General features: G+C 44.3%; 1 protein-coding gene across 5 annotated transcripts in view; it reads left to right on the top strand.

Annotated features, from left to right (window-relative positions):
- The window catches only part of bdnf (brain-derived neurotrophic factor), a 33,777-nt gene extending 16,009 nt beyond the window's left edge, over positions 1–17,768 (top strand). For 4 of the 5 annotated variants that reach the window (XM_069181753.1, XM_015338620.2, XM_015338622.2 and 1 more), the window contains exon 2: positions 16,347–17,768. In XM_069181753.1, coding sequence (XP_069037854.1) covers positions 16,368–17,120 — 753 coding nt within the window. In that variant the 5' untranslated portion in view covers positions 16,347–16,367 and the 3' untranslated portion in view covers positions 17,121–17,768. Of the gene's footprint in view, positions 1–6,689; positions 7,368–16,346 lie in introns of those variants that run through there. The other variant, XM_015338619.2, reaches the window with a different exon arrangement.
- The last annotated feature ends 1,235 nt before the right edge of the window (positions 17,769–19,003 follow it).

Here is a 19,003-nt window from a genome sequence, read left to right as displayed (position 1 = left end):
GTCAGCTGTGCAGGGTCTCGGGCTATGAATCGTCGCCGGTTACCTGACAGAGTGAGGATGATTTTACGGATTAAAAACTGCCCCCCCTCCTCGATGCGCAGAGCATCTGAAACCTATTGGAAATGGCTTGAAAGATGAACTGCTCTGGGCTCTGAAGTAGGGACAAAACTTTTGCTCCGGGGTGTTACTGCTGCTTTCTAAGTGAAACTGCTCAAGGTTAGCCTTTTCCTACGACTGTACTGTACGTGGTGTGAAAGGTGTTCACCAGGACATCTGGTTGTGTGGAATACCGAGATGAACCAGATGTAACATGTAAATACTTAAGTATGGGGAAATGCATTGAATGTGTAACAGTTTAGCAGATTATTATTCTTTTTATGACGATAATGATGATGCACGCGTATAGCCTTCCTTTTATTCTACTTTATAGCTGACTTGATCTTTTACTTCAGGCTTTTCCCAGACATTACTCGGGCACAGCTCCCAATCTTACACTACAACTACAACTAAAACTAAATGTCCGACTGCGTTGAATGTCTGAGATTTTGAACAACGTGAAGAACACCGACATGAAAATCCTTCATATCAAACTCCATGGGTTGCCTTGTCTCGTTGTGTTCGCGGTTGGAATGCGACTCCTCTCCGGTGTTTTAACTTCGCTCTTGTGTGATCGTTTGGCGCGGTGTAGGTCCACTGTGGGAAACTGGAATGTGCCCAGCTGAACTGGAACAGACCGAATGATACCTGACCCATTACTTACCTGAAGATCAAAGGAATGTGAAATCCAAATACCATCTGGAATATTTTTGTTGTTGTTGTTGGTTGTGGTTGAAAGCAGTTCTTGGAAACATTACCTTGGACAAAGGCGCCATCTAGTGGAAAGATTTGGGGAAACCAGCTTGCTCTGTACTGCTTTTGTTGGCTACTGAATGGGATTGGTACCTAGTTAGCAGTCGTGTTTTACTCTGTTGTTTTTGTCACAAAAATAATTGCATATGGGCCGATAGGCTTCTGAATTGTCTTGTTGACCACATGCATTACAGGAAACAGCTTTTTGCTTGCTTGTTTGTTTTTGGTTGTGAGTGGACAGAAGAATTCTGACTTTTTTCGTGTTCCTTCTGTACCACCGGGGCTCGGAAGTCACGGGTTGTAAATGGGTTCGGGTTTACTGTAGCTCGCTTCTCCTCCTGTTCCGAAAAGAAAGTTCCTGGGCAGCCCCACTGTGAAAGTCTTCGTCCATCCCCGAATCGCATTCGGTGACTGTTCGGTACGAGTCACCTGCGCGGGCAGGTACAACAGAAATATCCGGACAGATCGGTATATTCAGAAGAGAGAAGATAAGATAAGACTTTATTGATCCCGAAGCGAAACTGATGATCAGTTCCACGTTAATTGGGCTTTTCGGTTTCTCTAACGGTCATAGGGCTGCAGCTCTCCGGATTCCCGAGTTGGCGCTTGGAAAATGACGATGCGCACAAGGTCCCCCGGTAACGATTTTAGGAGAACCGCGATATGCGCCGGTTGTCCTCCGGCTCGGAGCTCGGACAGCTGGCTCGGACAGAGAACGCCCTCAGCCCTGCGCTCTACAGGAACAGCCTTCGATCCACGTTTAATATGCGCAATTAAGTCACAGTGTTATGGCCTGGGCTGATCTCAGATGCAGATACAGACTAACTTAATTAACGAGCTGCCGTCTTGGGTGCGACAAAACCCCGAGGTGAGCAGGTTCTCCAGAAACCCTTGCTTGTTGTCCGCTTCTGGGGCTGTACAGAAAAGGGTCGGGCTTAATTAACTGGGTGGCTAGAAAATGAAAGGCCACTAACGGCGACCCCTCACTCTGTCCATGAAATAGGCTTTCTTAGCACCTGCGCTCACCTCTGCTGCTCGCTGAGCTGAGTTGTTTTCTTTTTCACGGAACAAGCAAGTATTCGCTACGTCTACGGTCACTAAAAAGGATTTTGCGCGTTTTATCATATTGCTTTTAACCTTTCATTCGCTCATACAGACACAGCGCAGGCTGGTCCCGCCGGCACCGCGGTCCCAAGCTAGTGACGGAGGGGACGCTCTTGTCAAAATGTCATTACACGGTTCCGAGACTCTCTGTTGGACGAGGAAGAGTCTTATTTTCTTTGTCTGGCACAGGAGTCTGAAACAATTAACTTATATTCGTAAACCCCCCGGGTGAGTAATTGATAATCAAACACTTTTACTCCAGTGTCCGGCAAAACAACATGAGTCTCTCGGTTTGGCGTCCAGCTTCTTTGTAAATTACAGAGCGCAAACTATTGGAGTCAAAACTACACTATTGGAGTCATCGGCATCTGGTTGGACACGTCAGTCATCCCTGAAGTGGATGCACAATCGCCATGGCAACCGGCTGACGCCTTGCGCTGAGCGCTTACATCCAAGACAGCGAAGAACATCAGTTAATAAGCCGAGAGCGCGAGATGCCGCTAATTGGTTTCCGCAGCTTTAATTGTCCGGCGTGTTTCAATTAACTCGTTTCAGTGCAGTATAGATGTTTGCAAAAGAGGTGTCAGAATTTTCCGAAGATTTGAAACAAGTGTATTTTTTTAAACAAATACTAAATCATATCTGTTGTCAGGCGTTCATGGAATTGCTGGAATAAATGTACACTTGACGGATTTACGTACGTTGCCCAGAGCGAAGTAAACTGGTTGGAGATTCGTCGTCTCCCGAGTGAATAAGGCCAACAGCCTTAAGGGCTGATTCTGCGTCACGTCACTAGGAATTGTTGGTGTTTCAGGAGAAACCCCCTCATTTCTCTATTAATTAAATATAGCCTATTAGCTGACTCTGCGAGTGTAATTTTATCCCGGTACATGAATTTTTTAAAGAGACTGTGTAATTATCTGCCGCTTTTTTCACGTCCAAACGAATGAAACTGAATCTATTTAAATATTGAAGTTCTGCCCCCGATCAATCACTGAGATAAAGAGTGAAGCCGAGAGGCTCAAAACGTACTGTATATGCGCATTAATTTGTCAGACGTGTACTTAACACTCCCAGTGTAGCGAAGCCTTCCGGAAAAAAAAAAAACAACATAACGATTTTGCTTCTGGAGGACCCGAAGCGTTTTAAAACGATGATTCAGTTGTGGGTTTACACTAAACGACCGAAGGCGAAATCATTTTGGGACGTGTTTCGGGGGGGATGGAATTGTAGCAGTGACAGGTTTCTCCGGCTCTTTCCTGCCCCTTTAAGAATGCACCGGGAAAGAAAGCACGTTTTCTGTAAATATTTGCAATTCGTACACATGGGGCCGTTTCGTGACCAAGGTTAGAACGTTTACTTGTTAGGTGATCAAGAGGATTTCTGACCACTCGAAGCAAATCTTTGAAGTCGTTCGAAATCCCTTTTGTGCGCATGGTTATTGATTGGGCAGAGATGGCTCATTGGTCACTCCAACAGGTGAGGGCCGAGGCGTGCTTTTGAAAGCGCTGCCGCTCAGAGTGAGCTCAGGAGCACGGGGTCTGTGCCTCGTTGGGAGAAAGGGTATCTAGTCGTGTGGCCCTGACGTGAGACGTTCGCTACTGAAGTATTTACAAGACAAATGTGTACCTTCACAAGGTATGGTTTACCACGTAAACCTGGGCTGTGACGTAGGGGCAGGGTGCATTGCTGTGAGGCTTTCGGATGCCGGAACATTCTTTCGACTTCTCTGCTCCTGGCACACAATACACAACAGCCGCGAGGAAACTCCAGCTCGAATCCATCTATATATAAAAGCTCTAGTCGGCCCTGGAAGTTCGAGAACAATGAAGGTTAGACCTAGACCATGCATCCGAGGGTTAATTAGATGACATCTCTCTGGATCAGTACAGAACGGGAAGGGAAAGATTGCATTTGATCTTTTTTTTTTGTTATTGAGTTGTGACTAGAATCTAATTCACCAATCGACCTGGTAACCTGCTGAAACGCACTGGAATCTAATAGCGGTTTTTTTTTGGCTACTGTACGTCACGGTACTACCCGACCCAATTATGGTAATCGGACAACATTTAAATTGGGAATGTTTTATTATTATTCTGGCACCAGGAGAGAAGGCTCGTCTGCAAGGTTGTTTTCGCCCAACATGATGTTTTTTTTTTAAATACGTCGAGTTACAGGTATTTAAAGGTCTATATACTACAAATTCCTGAGTTTCTATACGGCCCGGCAGATACAAAATACATTTCCTGCAGATTATTGGCGAAACGCGTTCCTGACCCACGAGGGTTCTGGCACACTTCCCAAGTATTGTTTTTATAGCGCTGCAGTAGTGGATACTGGTTAATAGACAGATAAGCAGGCAAGGGTAACCCAGTGGTTAGCACTGCTGCCTAGCAACACCGCGGTCCTCTTGGTTCAATTCTGGAACCAGGGGACTGTCTGTGTGGAGTCTGCATGTTCTCCCTGTGTTCACGTGGGTTTTCTCCTGGTGCTGCAATGTCCCCTTTTAGTCCAAAAACATGCTGGTTGGTTAATCAGCTCTGGAGCTGTGGATTAAGTGGTAGAAAACAGGCGAATGGCTAAGCAGGCCAGCTAGAGGAAGAGAACTATGACTTCAGGTTAGTTAATTATAGGAATTGACATTCGGCGAGTGCTGCTACATATTTTTGTCCTTAAAAAAAATACATGAATTGAATAAATAGGATAGTGGTAGAAGATTATTTAATGTTACTTGTCGGACAGAAGGGCTTTTCACTTATAGTTAAATGCAGGCTTCCAAACGTCTCTCTCTCTTTTTTGCAAGTATTAATTGACCTTCGTAGAGTTTTTCATGCAAAGACTTGAATTCCTGCTTTACTGTGAAAGTCTGATTCCACATGAATCCACAGAAGAGCAGGGAGCCAAGGGAGCTATGAGCTCAGTCCCCCTCCACTTAGACCATAGTGTGTTTGTGTTAGTGGTGCCGTGTCTTTTGCCTGACACTCGCTGACCGCACTGGTCTCATGAGTCAAATATGAAAATCGTGTTGCACACAAAGGATATGAAACTGCGATGCCCCAAACAGCACATTAAAAATCTGTCTGCATGCATATGCACACTCATTGACAGCAAAAAATGGAGAAATAACGTACACCTGTTTTTTGAAAGCACAAAGCAAAACAACGTTTACCCAGTCTAAATCAACACTAGCCCTAATTTAAAAAACAAGTGGCAGTGTCATCATCTGTTGATTCTTTTATTAGTTTTACACATGACCTGCAGAGCTAGCCTTAGCAGCCAATAGGAAAATTGCACTCTAAGCATGATTAAAATCTCTGCATATTTTTGCATCTTTCATTACAGCACAGTAGGACGGTATCATAGTAACTTCCAACAGAAATAACAACACTTACCCAAGAATCAAGCGTATTGAAAGGTTTATGGAGTTTATTAAGGTTTAGTCACAATAAAGTTTCGGCTGAACCTGTGTGGGTGAGGGCTGACCTCCTGGCCAGAGAATGAGGAGGCTGGGACCCCCATACAGAGTGAGGGGTGACCCAGGGGCAGCTGCAGAGGGGGAGATGGGGGGGAAGAGGGAGGCAGGAGACCTTGTGTGTGAGAGAAGGAGAGAAGGGGGTCACATACAGTATTTATAGTGTTTTAGGAAAGGAAATGACATTAGGATTGATTACAAATTACTGACAGCTGAGGCTGATTGAACTTGGCTGTTGGAATACCTCCCGAACTTTCATTATAAACTCCATTAAATAACTGTCGAGAAAGGTTGTTTACATTATTTACTTTTATTGCAGAATCCACTCCTGACTGTTTAACGCAATTCAGTTTCTTGTAGCATTCAATAAACAAGCTATGATGAGTTTGAATGGAGTTGCCTCATTCAGTTTTCCTTGAAGAACGTTTTTCTTAGAAAGAACGTCATTCCATTAGAACTATGGTGCTTGTCCCTGATTTTTCCAGGAAACACCAAGTAGCCTAATTGTAGCACGCACGATCCGATTTTTGGACCTTCCAGAATTCTTAATTTTCTATCTGCAGGAATGTAGACATTTCCAGGAAGTCATCAAGTCTGGTTCTGGAAGTCACCTTTCCACAGATAACAAGAAAGCTTAGGGTCACTGAAAAAAAAAATCTTAGGAGTTTACTGTTGCTGATATTATCAAGACTGTCACTACAATGACTTTGGAAGTGATGAACAAAAATAAACTTAAGAGAGCCAAAAAAAAAATAAACAGAACAGTCCTTCTCTGTCCAGGAAGATTTGATTTGTTTTTTTGTACAATCTCAGTGAAGTGAGAAAGATTGTGATGGTTATGCAATGCAGAACTTCTTAGGAAAGTGCATTCTTTGGAAAGAAGTGACAATGAACATGCATTTGTGTGTTTTTTATACTGTAGTGTTTTCAAGGAAGGGTTTACATCTCAATGAGGTTAATGTAAGCCATGTCTGGATTGTCATATCAGTTAACTTCAAGATAACCTTTGGAAGAAAACTAAAACACAAACCAGTGGACAAGAACATTGAATTCTGAGAGAGGGAGGCACTATACACTAGGTAACCGGAGCAATAATTCACATTGTTGGATACGCTGTTAAAGTAGAAACAATTATTATTGTGCTGCAAATGGAAGTGGCACAGAGCAGGGATTCAATTGTGTTTGTTAAAAAAGTCATTGAAACATTTTGCCATATGCTTTATGTTAAGGAAGCAATCCTGTATTGGTCCAATAGGGCTTTACTGTAATCTCTTTTTTCGGGATTAAAAGGACACTATATATCCTTTAAGGAAACAGTGCAGCCCCCTTGAAAAGAAGAGATGATAGCGCAATTACCTTTCATCTGTTAATCTAGCAGTGCCAGTCTCTCTTCTAGTCCCTCTAGCAGGCATGAAGAGGACGGACCCCAGCCTATATGTAAAGCCCACAACTTGTCAGCAGGTCACATTCTGAAATGACAGTCAGATTCTGTTTTTCTTGCTCTGGCCCCTAATCCCTGCTCATCGCCTTCATGGGACTTGCAAGCAGGCACCAAGCAAGAGGAGAAAACCAGCGAAGTGAAGAGGTGACTTTCTGGCTCATCCTTCTGCACAGAGACGGAAATGAAGGAGCGTGTGGGAAAAGAGTACTTAGCACCAGAGCTGAATTTAGCTGAATGTCACCCCTGTAGAGTAATGAGAGAAACTAGACTCACCAGCAGAGAGCACAGCAATTTAAATAGGCAAATAAGATTATAATAGAGGACACCGAGACTGCCGGGTGTCTCCCAGTCTTTCTCCTTTCTGGACAGCGTAATGTTTAAAAATAAATGATGAAATGTGCCACCCCTGGAATGGAAGCTGAGCTACGCACCGCAAGTGGTAAAAAAAGGCAGAAGTTCTTTTGCAAGACCGAGCCGACGTGGAGATTTGAAGTGACCCAGGTAATATCTCAAGGCCTGTTAATGTGTGTGGGCTTGTTCTGCACTCTCCTCATTTCAAAAGGTGTCATTCCAGTGTTGCAGGAGCAGTTCATTATTGTCTCATTAAACGGTAATGGTTGTGTGTCTTCAATGATTGTCCTTCATTTCTTTCTCAGTGTAATTGTGCAATCATTAGCTCTGGGAGATAGAGTATAAATAAAGCAATGTTGGGCTTTTCGTTTTCTTTAAATGGGGATTAGCTTCACTGAAACAAATAGATTCCCCAAATATTCATGGTGTGTTAAATCTAATTTATGACCGTTTTTTGATACTGTAATTCTTTTTACAATCGCCAAATTGACCTTCTCTAGGTATAGAAAATTGTAAGTCAGCCGCCGTAATCAGACGTCCGAACCCCAGCTGCAGGTGAAATTGTATTTCACAAATTTAAGGAAAAGGTATTTGTATTGGGGTATTTTTTTTTCCCCCGAATTGGAATTATCACAGGCAGCCCCAGAGTACTGCAGTGGTTCATGGATGTGATTGTGGTTTAACTGGATCAGAGTTTTGAGGACAAGTCCTATTGATTTTCTTTACTGAAACAGGAAATAGCCAAATAAAAAAAGAGCGTCAGTCACCCGGCAAGAAGAAAGCTCAGAGGAGTAACTAGCAATTGGATTCTAATGAGTTACACGGCCTCCATTTCTGTGGAGTGTCTTGTGCGTGACATTTGCAGCCTTGTTAAACTGTCAGGCACAGCCTTTCTTTCCCTCTAATGCTGTGCCCTGTGATAGTCGTTAAGAAAAAGAAAAGAATTCATGTATTAAAAGATGTGCTTAAGTTACACTGGGACATATTTGACTTTCTGTGGGTTTTTATTTCAGTGAGGAAGTAGATGGACAACTTAAGTAGTTTGTTTTCTCTAGCAGCGGGTTAAAGATAGAGAACTCCTGGCCTGAAGTGCTGTAAAATGTCGCTCACGGAAACATGGTATAATGTAGTAAAGCACAGTGAATGGCTTGTATATAGAATATGTGTGGTTCCAGTTTAAAACATTGGAAGAGCAGGAAAAATCACTAGGGTGAATGTGTTAGTGGCCCGAATTTGATCAAGGAGGGATCTAGTCATGAAAACTGGCCTATAACCATATCCCCAGGTGTTGATGGGGAGTTGCTGAAGCCTGATGACTCTTGCATGTGGAGTTCTAAATGGACGTTCTGTAGAAGGTCAGACCCCAGTCTCACCCACCTCAGCTTCCCTGCATGCAAGGACCTCACCTCCAGAGTGCCCACTCTCCGATCTTCTCTCGCACCCCATCCTCACCCTTACAGCAGTCCCCTTGCGCTTTCCTTGCCAAAAAGAGGGGTCTGTCAGCTTTGTCCCTACAGTTCCGCCAATTAACCAGCTAATCCCTATCATGCCTCTATTGCGCATTAAATAAGGTTTGGTGAAACCGCTGAAACAGGACTGTGTCCTTGGAATTAAATAAAAAACACCTTGCAGAGAATCCAGGCTGGCTGGGTTGTAGAAGTTATTTTCTCTCTTTCTTTTTTAGGAGAATTTGCTGTTTATCCAAAACGTCAAGCTGAGCTCTTTAAGTGGAAAAGAAAATGTTGCACCAGAGCCCACTAGTTCAAAACGTTTCTGGGAATCTCATCTGCACTCTCCTCAGTTTGTGATTTAGGAATTTGGCTGTGTTTGGAAAGGATGAATTTACAGTCCTGTTCCCATAGGAACTTAGTGGGTAATTCATCAGACGGCTCTGCTTGTAATCTTATACTGTACATGTTACCATTCAAGTGTGCTTGCGGAGAGTAGCATTGTTTTTCTGCTGAGACTGAATCACTGTGCTCACCATGTCATTTAAAAACAGGTCTTAATACAAGAAAGCAAATCCTTTCGTGTAGCAGAATTCCACCGCTATCAAAATATAAATGTGTCTAATTGATGGGAATTGGAGCAAACAACTCCCAGAACTGCTTAAAAAGTAGCGGAAAACAGCTTGGTTTGCTAAGACCTGATGTTCTTGTGCAGACAACCTGTTTCAGTAAGTCTCCAGAATTATTTGCAAACCGTGAGCTGTGAAATGTTTCGAGTGTGAAGCCTTCTCTCGATTTGGCAGAGGTGGATGAGTAAGCTCTAGGTTTTAAGGGGATTCTTTTTAAAAAGAATGTACATGCTGTACTGGGTGCACCAAAAAAAAAAAGCACAGGCATGCCTTTTCATTTACTCATATCATTCATATGACAGGACAGAGTAAAAGAGGCAGCTTCAGAACTTCTTTAATTCATTGCCGTTCATTTGGCTTCATTTGAAAAAAATCCAGTCGCCACATCACAAATACAGAAGAAGTCTTGTGGTATAAGCTGTGTTGCTTGCTGGCACTACTTGCTGGCACACAGGTGCTGCTGAAGCTGGCACAGCCCTCTTCATAGTATTGTCTTTCTTATCATTTGCAAATTGGCAGCGGCCTGTTAAAGTGCACCTTTAGAGAACCTGCAGGGAAGGACGGGGGATTAGGATGTGCTGGGATATCAAAGTGGGAATTACATTTTCAGGTTTTCTAAAAGCCTAACCCTTGTGCCCGATGACCCTATGACCCTTCCTTTAAGGGATTAGGTAAGGTTAAGTACAGCTTATTTATGTGTAATGGGGGGGGGAATGCGAAGTGTACGTTCTGTGTTCACCCAGTGCATGGTCATGCTCTGGGGGAGGAGATGCAACTATAATATTAGCAAAGACTTGCAGACCACAGCCCTTTTAGGATATTTGCTTTTTGGCTAAATCAGTGCTGCTTTAAGTTGCAAACCCAAAGGTGCACTCTTCCCAGAAATCCAAAGGGCATTTTTTGTTATTGTTGATGTTTCAGACAATGCCTTTAAGCTGATTAGCCACAGTCCCTGGTGGCGGCCTGATCCCTGTGAGTTGAGTTGAGTTTGTTGGTGTCTGAAGTGGACATAAGGGCTTCGCGAGGACTTTCTTGAGAATTTTACTTTCCAAAAACAACACCTTTTTGCCTCGGGTCATTGTGGAAGAGGTAACTAATTTGAACTCTCAGTCCTGCTAGAGCGCTATCTGTTTAGCTACAGGGGTCAGGGGCGGAGGCGTTGGAACTTATTTAAAGGTATTTCTCTTGAATTGTTTGGAGCAGAAATCTTTTAGCCTGACAGCGGCCACCTAGCGAAGGAGGTGAATGCGAAGGGAGTGAGGAACACAGTAGTCCTGATGTGATTGTGGCCACAGGCACCGTTTTGACAGACTGTCGATGACCCTTCTGATAGCTCGACGAAAAAGTCTTTGAAATCAAAATCTGCAGGGCTTTTTTTTTACGTGAGCCTTTGAAATTTCCGTAAGCGACCGAAAGCCTGACATTTCACACACTTTTCTTTGGTGAAAAAGTATGATTGGTGTTGCTCCTGTCCGCTGATACTCTGCTGAAGCTCATTGCAGTTGAGATTGCATTTTAATTTTGTTTGAGATTCTTTGCCAGGAACTCTGTATAGATACAATGTGTGCATTTCAGGGGCGCTTGAATTCTTTTGTGTCAAAGCAGAGAGTTAGGAAACTTTACACAGTTCATTCCTCTACAAGGCAAACCCATGGGGAAGTGCTGTGTGCATTTCACTGCAAAGGACAAGGTGTGCCTCTGAGAAAAATATCTCCGGTGAAATAGTTCAAATATTTTAACCCCGTTTAATCCCCCTCGGTTTCTCAACAACGAAGGAACCACACTTTCCGGATATTTTAAGACGCAGAGCTAAAGATGCCTTTAGCTTGTAATGTACTGAAGGAAGAATCATAATATATTGTTGTTTGCTCAGCAAACGCCCAGATTCCACCTCCGTCTTTTGACAACAGAGTTAACATGACACTTTTGCTAGAAATTAAATCTCCTTTCCACACCACAAGCATCTATACTATTGGATGCCTGAGACCTAGGGGATCGTTGTTTATTCTGGATTTTGGTTTGCAGAAGAAGCCATCTGCCTGGCTCAGTCCATGAACCCTCAGGGCTCCTGCTCAGTTAAGTAAGTGAGGGCTGGCCCACATGAAGTGCTGTGAGATCAAGGTAATAGTGCAGTATTGTCCTGCATAAGTGGTAGCAAATGTCGTAGAAGTCTCTTTGCATGCACCTGAGCTTTGGGCAGTGCAGATTTGGATATGTTACAATGTAGAAGCGGGGTATCATGTGGAGACTCTGACTTTGCACAAAAAGTGCAAAAGCTAGCGAGTGAAGCTGGGGTCATTTCTGCTGGGAGTTGTGGACTGTTGCAGGGGCTGTGCTGTGCAGAGCTGTGGTCGTTGTTATCAGGTTGACCACTGAGATAGGCCACTGAAAGGCAGAAGGGCTGAAATTTTGCAGCATTTCAGTCTCAACGGCCCCTAGACGCAATGAAACAGGGAATGCCTCTTTCCCATCAGTGGGGTAAAATCCCCCCAACACAGACAATTCCCCAAACAGCCTTTGCAGAAATGAAATGTTTCCCATAGCTTCTCCGTGAACTTGACAATTTACCAGCTTGAACTGTTCTGATCTCGGTCGGTGAGAGATCAGAGAGTGTATTTTCTAGAATCAAACACCTGCGTCATGCTTGCGTACTGCAACACGCAGGATTTCACTGACTGCTTCCCGGCTACCACAGATTGGCTTCTGGGCCACCGATTTTATGACTCATGGTATAACACAAGCTCCAGACCAGTGCATGTTGGTGGTATAGTGGTAAACATAAGTGCCTTCCAAGCAGTTGACCTGGGTTCGATTCCAGGCCAACTCATCAACAACAGAAGGTCCAGACCAGAGCCACAGAAACACACTGGGCCAGAACCCAGAATGGTTCCTGTACTGTGAAGGGGACTTGAGAGCATGTGACTCCCCCTCTAGATGGGACACCAGTACATCACAGGAATGACTTGGTTCTGCCCCCTGTGATTACAGGGTTATCTACTGAGCCTGAAGCATCTCCTTTATCTGTTCCATCATGGTCTCTCGCATGTGTGACAACATGCGCCATTGATATTGATATGAGCTTTCCATTTGGCATCTGGTCTTGGTGAATTCATTGGGCAATTTTGACATTCACTATCGCTGTTGGTGATCGGTGACATGGGAAAGATTTTTATTTAATATCTGCTTATGCTGTGCTTTTATTCTCTGACCTGATGCTATGCCCCAGGGTGGAATTCGTTTTCTGCTATAGTGAGGCTTCAAAATCAGGCGCAAAATCAGCATATCATTCCCATCCTGAAAGCCATTTCCTTACAGTCATATTGCCATTATTTGTATTAAATGGGGATGGTGATTTTTTTTACAAAATGCTCTAGGTGAGAGGAGTGAAGATACTGCAGTTTGAACAGGTGCACCTTTCGGATGTGAGTTAAGTAGGAAAAGAAACTCCACATGTGCTCATTAAGGGGAGGATGTGAAGTCTGAACTGAGACTCAGGGATTCCCAGATCACCTATTTATAGATGGAGCATCTCCATGGCAGTCCGTACAGCATCCACAATCCTTAACTATAGCCCAAGACACCAATTAGGAATGAAACAAATGCTTTGTAATGAGTGGGGTTTTTTTTTACATCTTACGGCCGTACATCCGTTTTGAGATGATTCATGTTCATGACTTTTGGGAGTCTGAAACACCACTAAGATAAAGAACACCAGGCGACACAGTAGTGCTTGTTCTGTGGCTTAGGCTATTTTTAACACCTCCTGCCTGAAATGAAAGCTTAGAGTCCACAGCAAAATGCATATGCAAGATATAGCAAGATGTGTGTCAGTATGGTTTCTACTCCTGGACTTGCATGAATATTAAGGGCTTGGAGAGGTAAGAAATGTTCTTATCTGTTTGCGGTGTGCAATGATTTGGGGGGTTTATGTCAGTTCTAACTAGGATTGGAGTTCTGATTGCTTCATTGATTTCTTGTTTAAGAGCTGCTATTCAAGTAGTGAAGACCTGAAAATGTCTCGTGTACCATCCAGTATGCTTGGTGTGCACTGTACCGAACAGTATAGAGGCAAACTGTTTTTTTAGTCTAAAAAGCATCTTTCAGTCTGAAAGTCTTCCTTGAAGCTTAAGGGTATTTTCTGTGGGATGTGATCTATTTAAAACCAAAATCAGACATCAGGAGAATCAGATCCATTGTGATCAATGCTTTTGCACTGTTGTCTGATAAAAACTCATCTTATATTTAAGAACTGCCAGCAGAGTCAGAAAAAAATCGTAGAGATTGAAGTTCTTGAAAGGGAGATCGTCAGGCGTTGAGCTTGTTAGCCGGCAATGATACGGGTTTTTTTTTCTTTACCTAGGGTGCGTTCAATATTTTTGACTATCTGTTTAAATCTTTCAACAGATATACAGTGTCCCTGTACATTTCAGCATTTTGCAGTTGAAATGCTCAGCATTGAAAAGAGAGGAGTGGGCTTTGAAGTTATTACTTTACCTTTTTTCGGTTGGGTTTTGCCTGAACAGAGGGGAAATGAACAGACAGTGGCAGAAAGAAACTGCAGGTCTTGTTCTTGCACACGAATGATAAGCTCCTGGGTCAAAACTACAAACCGTCCTTTGGATACAGTGAGTCACTCTTGAGTTCTTAGCCCACCTTGTTCTGAGTATCAGGAAACCGTAGTTGTGTGTTGCCATCTGCAGCATGGGCTTCAAAAAAAGCAAAGGGAATGGAGCTCTGGCAGGGACAGGACCTCATCATCACTCACAGAAGATCCTTTGAAAAGTGCAGGCTCTTCTGCTCTTCTGTAGTTTCACTTTAAAACAGTCTACAGGACCCATAATAATAATAATAATAATAATAATAATAATAATAATTGCTTACACTTATATAGTGCTTTTCGGGACACTCCACTCAAAGCGCTTTACAGGGAATGGGGATCCCCTCCACCCCCACCAGTGTGCAGCCCCACCTGGATGATGCGACGGCAGCCATAGTGCGCCAGAACACTCACCACACACCAGCCCTCCACCCCCACCAGTGTGAAGCCCCACCTGGATGATGCGACGGCAGCCATAGTGCGCCAGAACACTCACCACACATCAGCTCTCAGTGGGGAGGAGAGCAGAGCGATGAAGCCAGTTCATAGAGGGGGATTATTAGGAGGCCATGATTGGTAAGGGCCAATGGGAAAAGTTTGGCCAGGATGCGGGGGTTACACCCCTACTCTTTTCGAGAAGCGCCCTGGGATTTTTAATGACCACAGAGAGTCAGGACCTCGGTTTTACTTCTCATCCGAAGGAAGGCGCCTGTTTACAGTATAGTGTCCCCATCACTATACTGGGGCATTAGAACCCACATGGACCGCAGGGTGAGCGCCCCCTGCTGGAAGAGGTGTTAGTGGGGCCAGCAACCTTAGTTTTTCGCAGGAGGTCTCCCATCCAGGTACTGACCAGGCTCATACCTGCCTAGCTTCAGTGGGTTGCCAGTTGTGAGTTGCAGGGTGATATTGCTGCTGGCGTATAGTGGTACTCAACCTCTGGAACTGGCTTAAGAGACCAGATTGCAGGAATGATGGGCGCAGGCCATCTCATCTTTGCTTTTGCATGGTGCACAGAGAGTGTTTGGGCTGTGAGCTACATTCAGCTTGGCACACAGCAACCCATACATACCGCAGTATTGGTCTGCCCATATCAGAGTCACAAACATTTGCAGCAATAGATGACATGTGATTATCTCAATATTTGCACTTCGCCTGTGGTTCTCTAGGGGGGCCCAGAGTGGCATCACAGGGTCATCAATCCTGGGGACCTTATTTATTTAATTATTTTTTTAAAGACAAGTGTCTTAAAGGAGAAACTAATAAGACAGTGTGGGTAGTTCTGAGAATGGAAGGGAACCAAACTGGTTTTAGTGACTGGGGTGTGTTCACAACATAACGGTCCTATTTCCTGTGTGATAATGAGAGGCAGTTCAGTGAAGCAGACTTTGAGGAAGGTAAGAGGGAGGAGACAATACCTCTACAGAATACAGATCTGAGTCACGGCAGATGTCTAAGGCGTTGTGCTCTGCTGTAATGTGAACTCCTGTTTTCCTTTTTAGCCGACGTAAACAATTGCCAGTGGTGTCACAGACAATCCGAAAGTCAAAAGTCAATTGAAGGTTGTTTGACAGCACAGAAGCTGCTTGGAGATGCTGACTCCCAGCAGCAAGCAGGGGTTCTTCAGCACGCGGAGAGCCGGTGGGCGATTTACCCTGGAGCAAAAATATTTTCCTAAACCTCTACAGCATAATTTGACCAATTTGGGTGTTATATATTTGGCATCTTACCCTCGTCGTGGCCCACGAGATAGAACTGACAGGAACGTGGAGCTGCTCACCTGCAGATGTGTATTCCTCCTTTTGGTAAAAAGTGGGGGCAGAGAATGTACCCTAAGCCCTGTAATCTCGGCACGGCACTGCGATTTCTGAGAAAAACAGAAAGCCTCAAACGTCACTTTACCTTTGCGGTCCTGGACTGGGCCGGTAGAATGAACAAACGAGAGGAGCCTGTCCGACATCCAATAGATGTGTATCCGTTCGAAACCGACTTTTTGGCTCGAAGGCTGATTCTCGGAATTCAGAGCCGCGTCCCCTTTCTCCGCCTGGAGGGACACGTCTGAACCTTGGGGCGCAGGGTGCCTCGGTCCCGGTGCAGGGCAGAAAAGAGTAAAGAACAGGAAAGCTATGGGGAGTGGGGGGTATTTTTTGGAGGCTTTAACCTGACTCGCCGAACTCGGTTTTTGTTGTGTTCAGCCTGTTGGTGGCCTACTTTCAGAGGCAGGCAGGCAGGGGAGGAGCGTGTTCTCTGGACGGGCGCCGCAGTCCTCTATTGACGCCTCGGGTGTTGACGCATTTAGCTTCCTGCAGGTGACATCAGTGCTGGAGGAGCCTTAGAGGGGCAGGCCGGTCTTGCGCTGCGCCCCGACTGAGAGAGCTGTGCTCCCCAGAGAACTAACGGCCTTCTTTTCTCCTTTTCTCCCCACCTCTCCCCCCCCCCCCCCGTCCCTCTGCAGTTCCACCAGGTGAGAAGAGTGATGACCATCCTGTTCCTTACTATGGTAATTTCGTACTTCAGTTGCATGAGAGCTGCCCCCATGAAAGAAGCAGCCGGGATCCGCAGCCACTTCGGCGTGGGTTACCCGGGCGCGGCGCGAGGCCACGGGACTCCGGAGAGCGGGGGCGGGGCGCCGCGGGGGCTGCCGTCCCTGGCGGACACGTTTGAGCAGGTGATCGAGGAGCTGCTGGAGGGCGAGGGGGAGCCGCGGGGGGCTGGGGCCGCCCAGGGGGACGAGCCCCGAGACGCGGACCTGTACACGTCGCGGGTGATGATCAGCAACCAAGTGCCTTTGGAGCCCCCTCTGCTCTTTCTCCTGGAGGAGTACAAAAACTACCTGGACGCGGCGAACATGTCCATGCGGGTGAGAAGGCACTCCGACCCGGCGCGGAGGGGGGAGCTGAGTGTGTGTGACAGTATTAGCCAGTGGGTGACGGCCGTGGAAAAGAAGACCGCAGTGGACATGTCTGGGCAGACCGTCACAGTGCTAGAGAAGGTGCCGGTGTCCAATGGCCAACTCAAGCAATACTTTTATGAGACCAAATGCAACCCCAAGGGGTACACCAACGAGGCTTGTAGAGGGATAGACAAACGCCACTACAACTCTCAGTGTCGGACAACCCAGTCATTTGTCCGGGCATTCACCATGGATAACAAGAAAAAAAAAGCCTGGCGCTTTATAAGAATAGACACTTCGTGTGTATGTACGCTCACCATTAAGAGGGGGAGATAGTGAATTAAATGTTGTATAGATTTTATTGAGAGTAAAAAAAAAAAACAGAGAGAAAATATCTATTTGTATATATACATAACAGGGTAAATTATTCCGTCAAATGAAAAAATTTTATGGACTGCATGTAAAAAAAAAAGATGAAGTTTATACAGTAAAGTGGTAATACAGTCTATTTATTGAACATAAACATGACCTTCGGAGACGAAAAAAGTTAAAATTAAAAAAAAAAAATCAATCAGTCATTTGCGCACAATCTGAAATTAACTCTGTATGACATTCCTCAAAACATTGTGGTCTGTTTACGTTGCCAAGAATTTGGGGTGAAAAAAAAGAGGAAAAAAAATGAGGGAAGAGTTAAAAAAAAAAATCTAAAAATACTGCATGCTGCTTCAATTGTGAATTGAGAAAACTGTCCACTTTGGAAACAAAAAGGATATAAATTCCGACCAAAACATTCCGTTTACATTTTTAACAGTAAGTGGTCTTTCTTCCTGATAGTACTTTATCTGTTTACTGCTTTAAACTTCTCAGAGGCAGTGTTGGAATTACTAATGTCAAGGTGCTGTTGTCAAAGCTTTGCTGTTTATTTTTTTAATCCCACAGGTTTAAAAAAAAAAAAGATATGAAAATATAAAGATTATTCATTGACATTTGTTCTGGATTAATATAATTCATTTTGTATGTTGTGACGTTGTTTGCAATATTAAATTGGAATATTTGAAGAAATAAAATGATTATAGGCAACTGAACGCAAAAACCACTGAAACTGACCTTTGAACTCTCCCTGGGCATCCTGGGTTTGTCTGTACCAGCAGAATTGGGCTTTGTCCTCTCTTTTAAAGAAGGTTACAGGCCGTAGGAAGCCATTCAGCCTACTGATCTTGGCATTTACACAAACAAGCTCCAAGTTAAGGGGCTTTGGGAACATATATTATTGTTAGTTGGAGCAGGCCCAGTTCCCCAGGAGACCATAGTAGACTGGTCACCCACTTCCTAAAGCATACAGTCATGAAGTGTCTTGAAAATTGACAACATCTTCTTTTTTAATTTCTGCATCTTTTAGGACAAATCTTCAGGAAGTTGCTGAAGAGCACAGTACTGTATCAAAAGATTACGCGGCCACTTCCCTAAACCAGCTTTTCCCCTCCAAATCCCCCCCCCCCCTGCAGTCCCTGCCCCCTGCTTACTTCTGATTGCCCCCAAGTTTTCACATCTTTCTCAGGATCTCACTCACAACGCCTTACATGTATTACTTTGCAGACTCCAGTACAGAACTACTGAATGAAATGGATACTCCGACGATGTCATTTATTTAATATAAGCCAGGGGCGTGCACCATTCCACACCTTATTTCATATGCAAGAGCTGAAAAAAAAAAAGAGAGAAATCCACATGTGTGCATATGTCTTACATACCACTGGACAGGCTGGACCACATTCCTGATAGGAGTTTGCAATATCCCTTTGGACACGTGTTCTGGAATAGAGGGCCACATGGTTATCGAAGATCATAGTCTGAGCTCGGATTGTGGGATGGATATTGACTTTCCATTGGGATATCTCTATTTTTGTACCTCAGGCCCTTCATGGGTCCATATCTCTGTTCCGTAATGGTGGTAAAACATAGATATAGCTGTAGAAATGCAGGCTTCTGTTCACACAACTACTTCACTTCAGAATGTTTATGCACCTTGAAGAAATTGCTGTCTAAATATATATATATAATGTTGGATGAGCTCATGGCTGTTTGTGTTTTTAAATAAAAGTATTTTGGAGAGAAGAACTTCTGTGCACGGAGGGTCCACTTTTACACACTTTCCAATTTTGGGGGCGAGTGAGCTTTTGGGAAGTGCTAGTTTTACTAAAAAAAAACTCCACTCCTCT

Source organism: Lepisosteus oculatus, chromosome 21 (assembly GCF_040954835.1).
Source record: "Lepisosteus oculatus isolate fLepOcu1 chromosome 21, fLepOcu1.hap2, whole genome shotgun sequence".
In the NCBI taxonomy this organism is placed as follows: Eukaryota; Metazoa; Chordata; class Actinopteri; order Semionotiformes; family Lepisosteidae; genus Lepisosteus; species Lepisosteus oculatus.
Note: the sequence above shows the minus strand (reverse complement) of the source record. Positions and strands in the feature narration are given on the sequence as shown.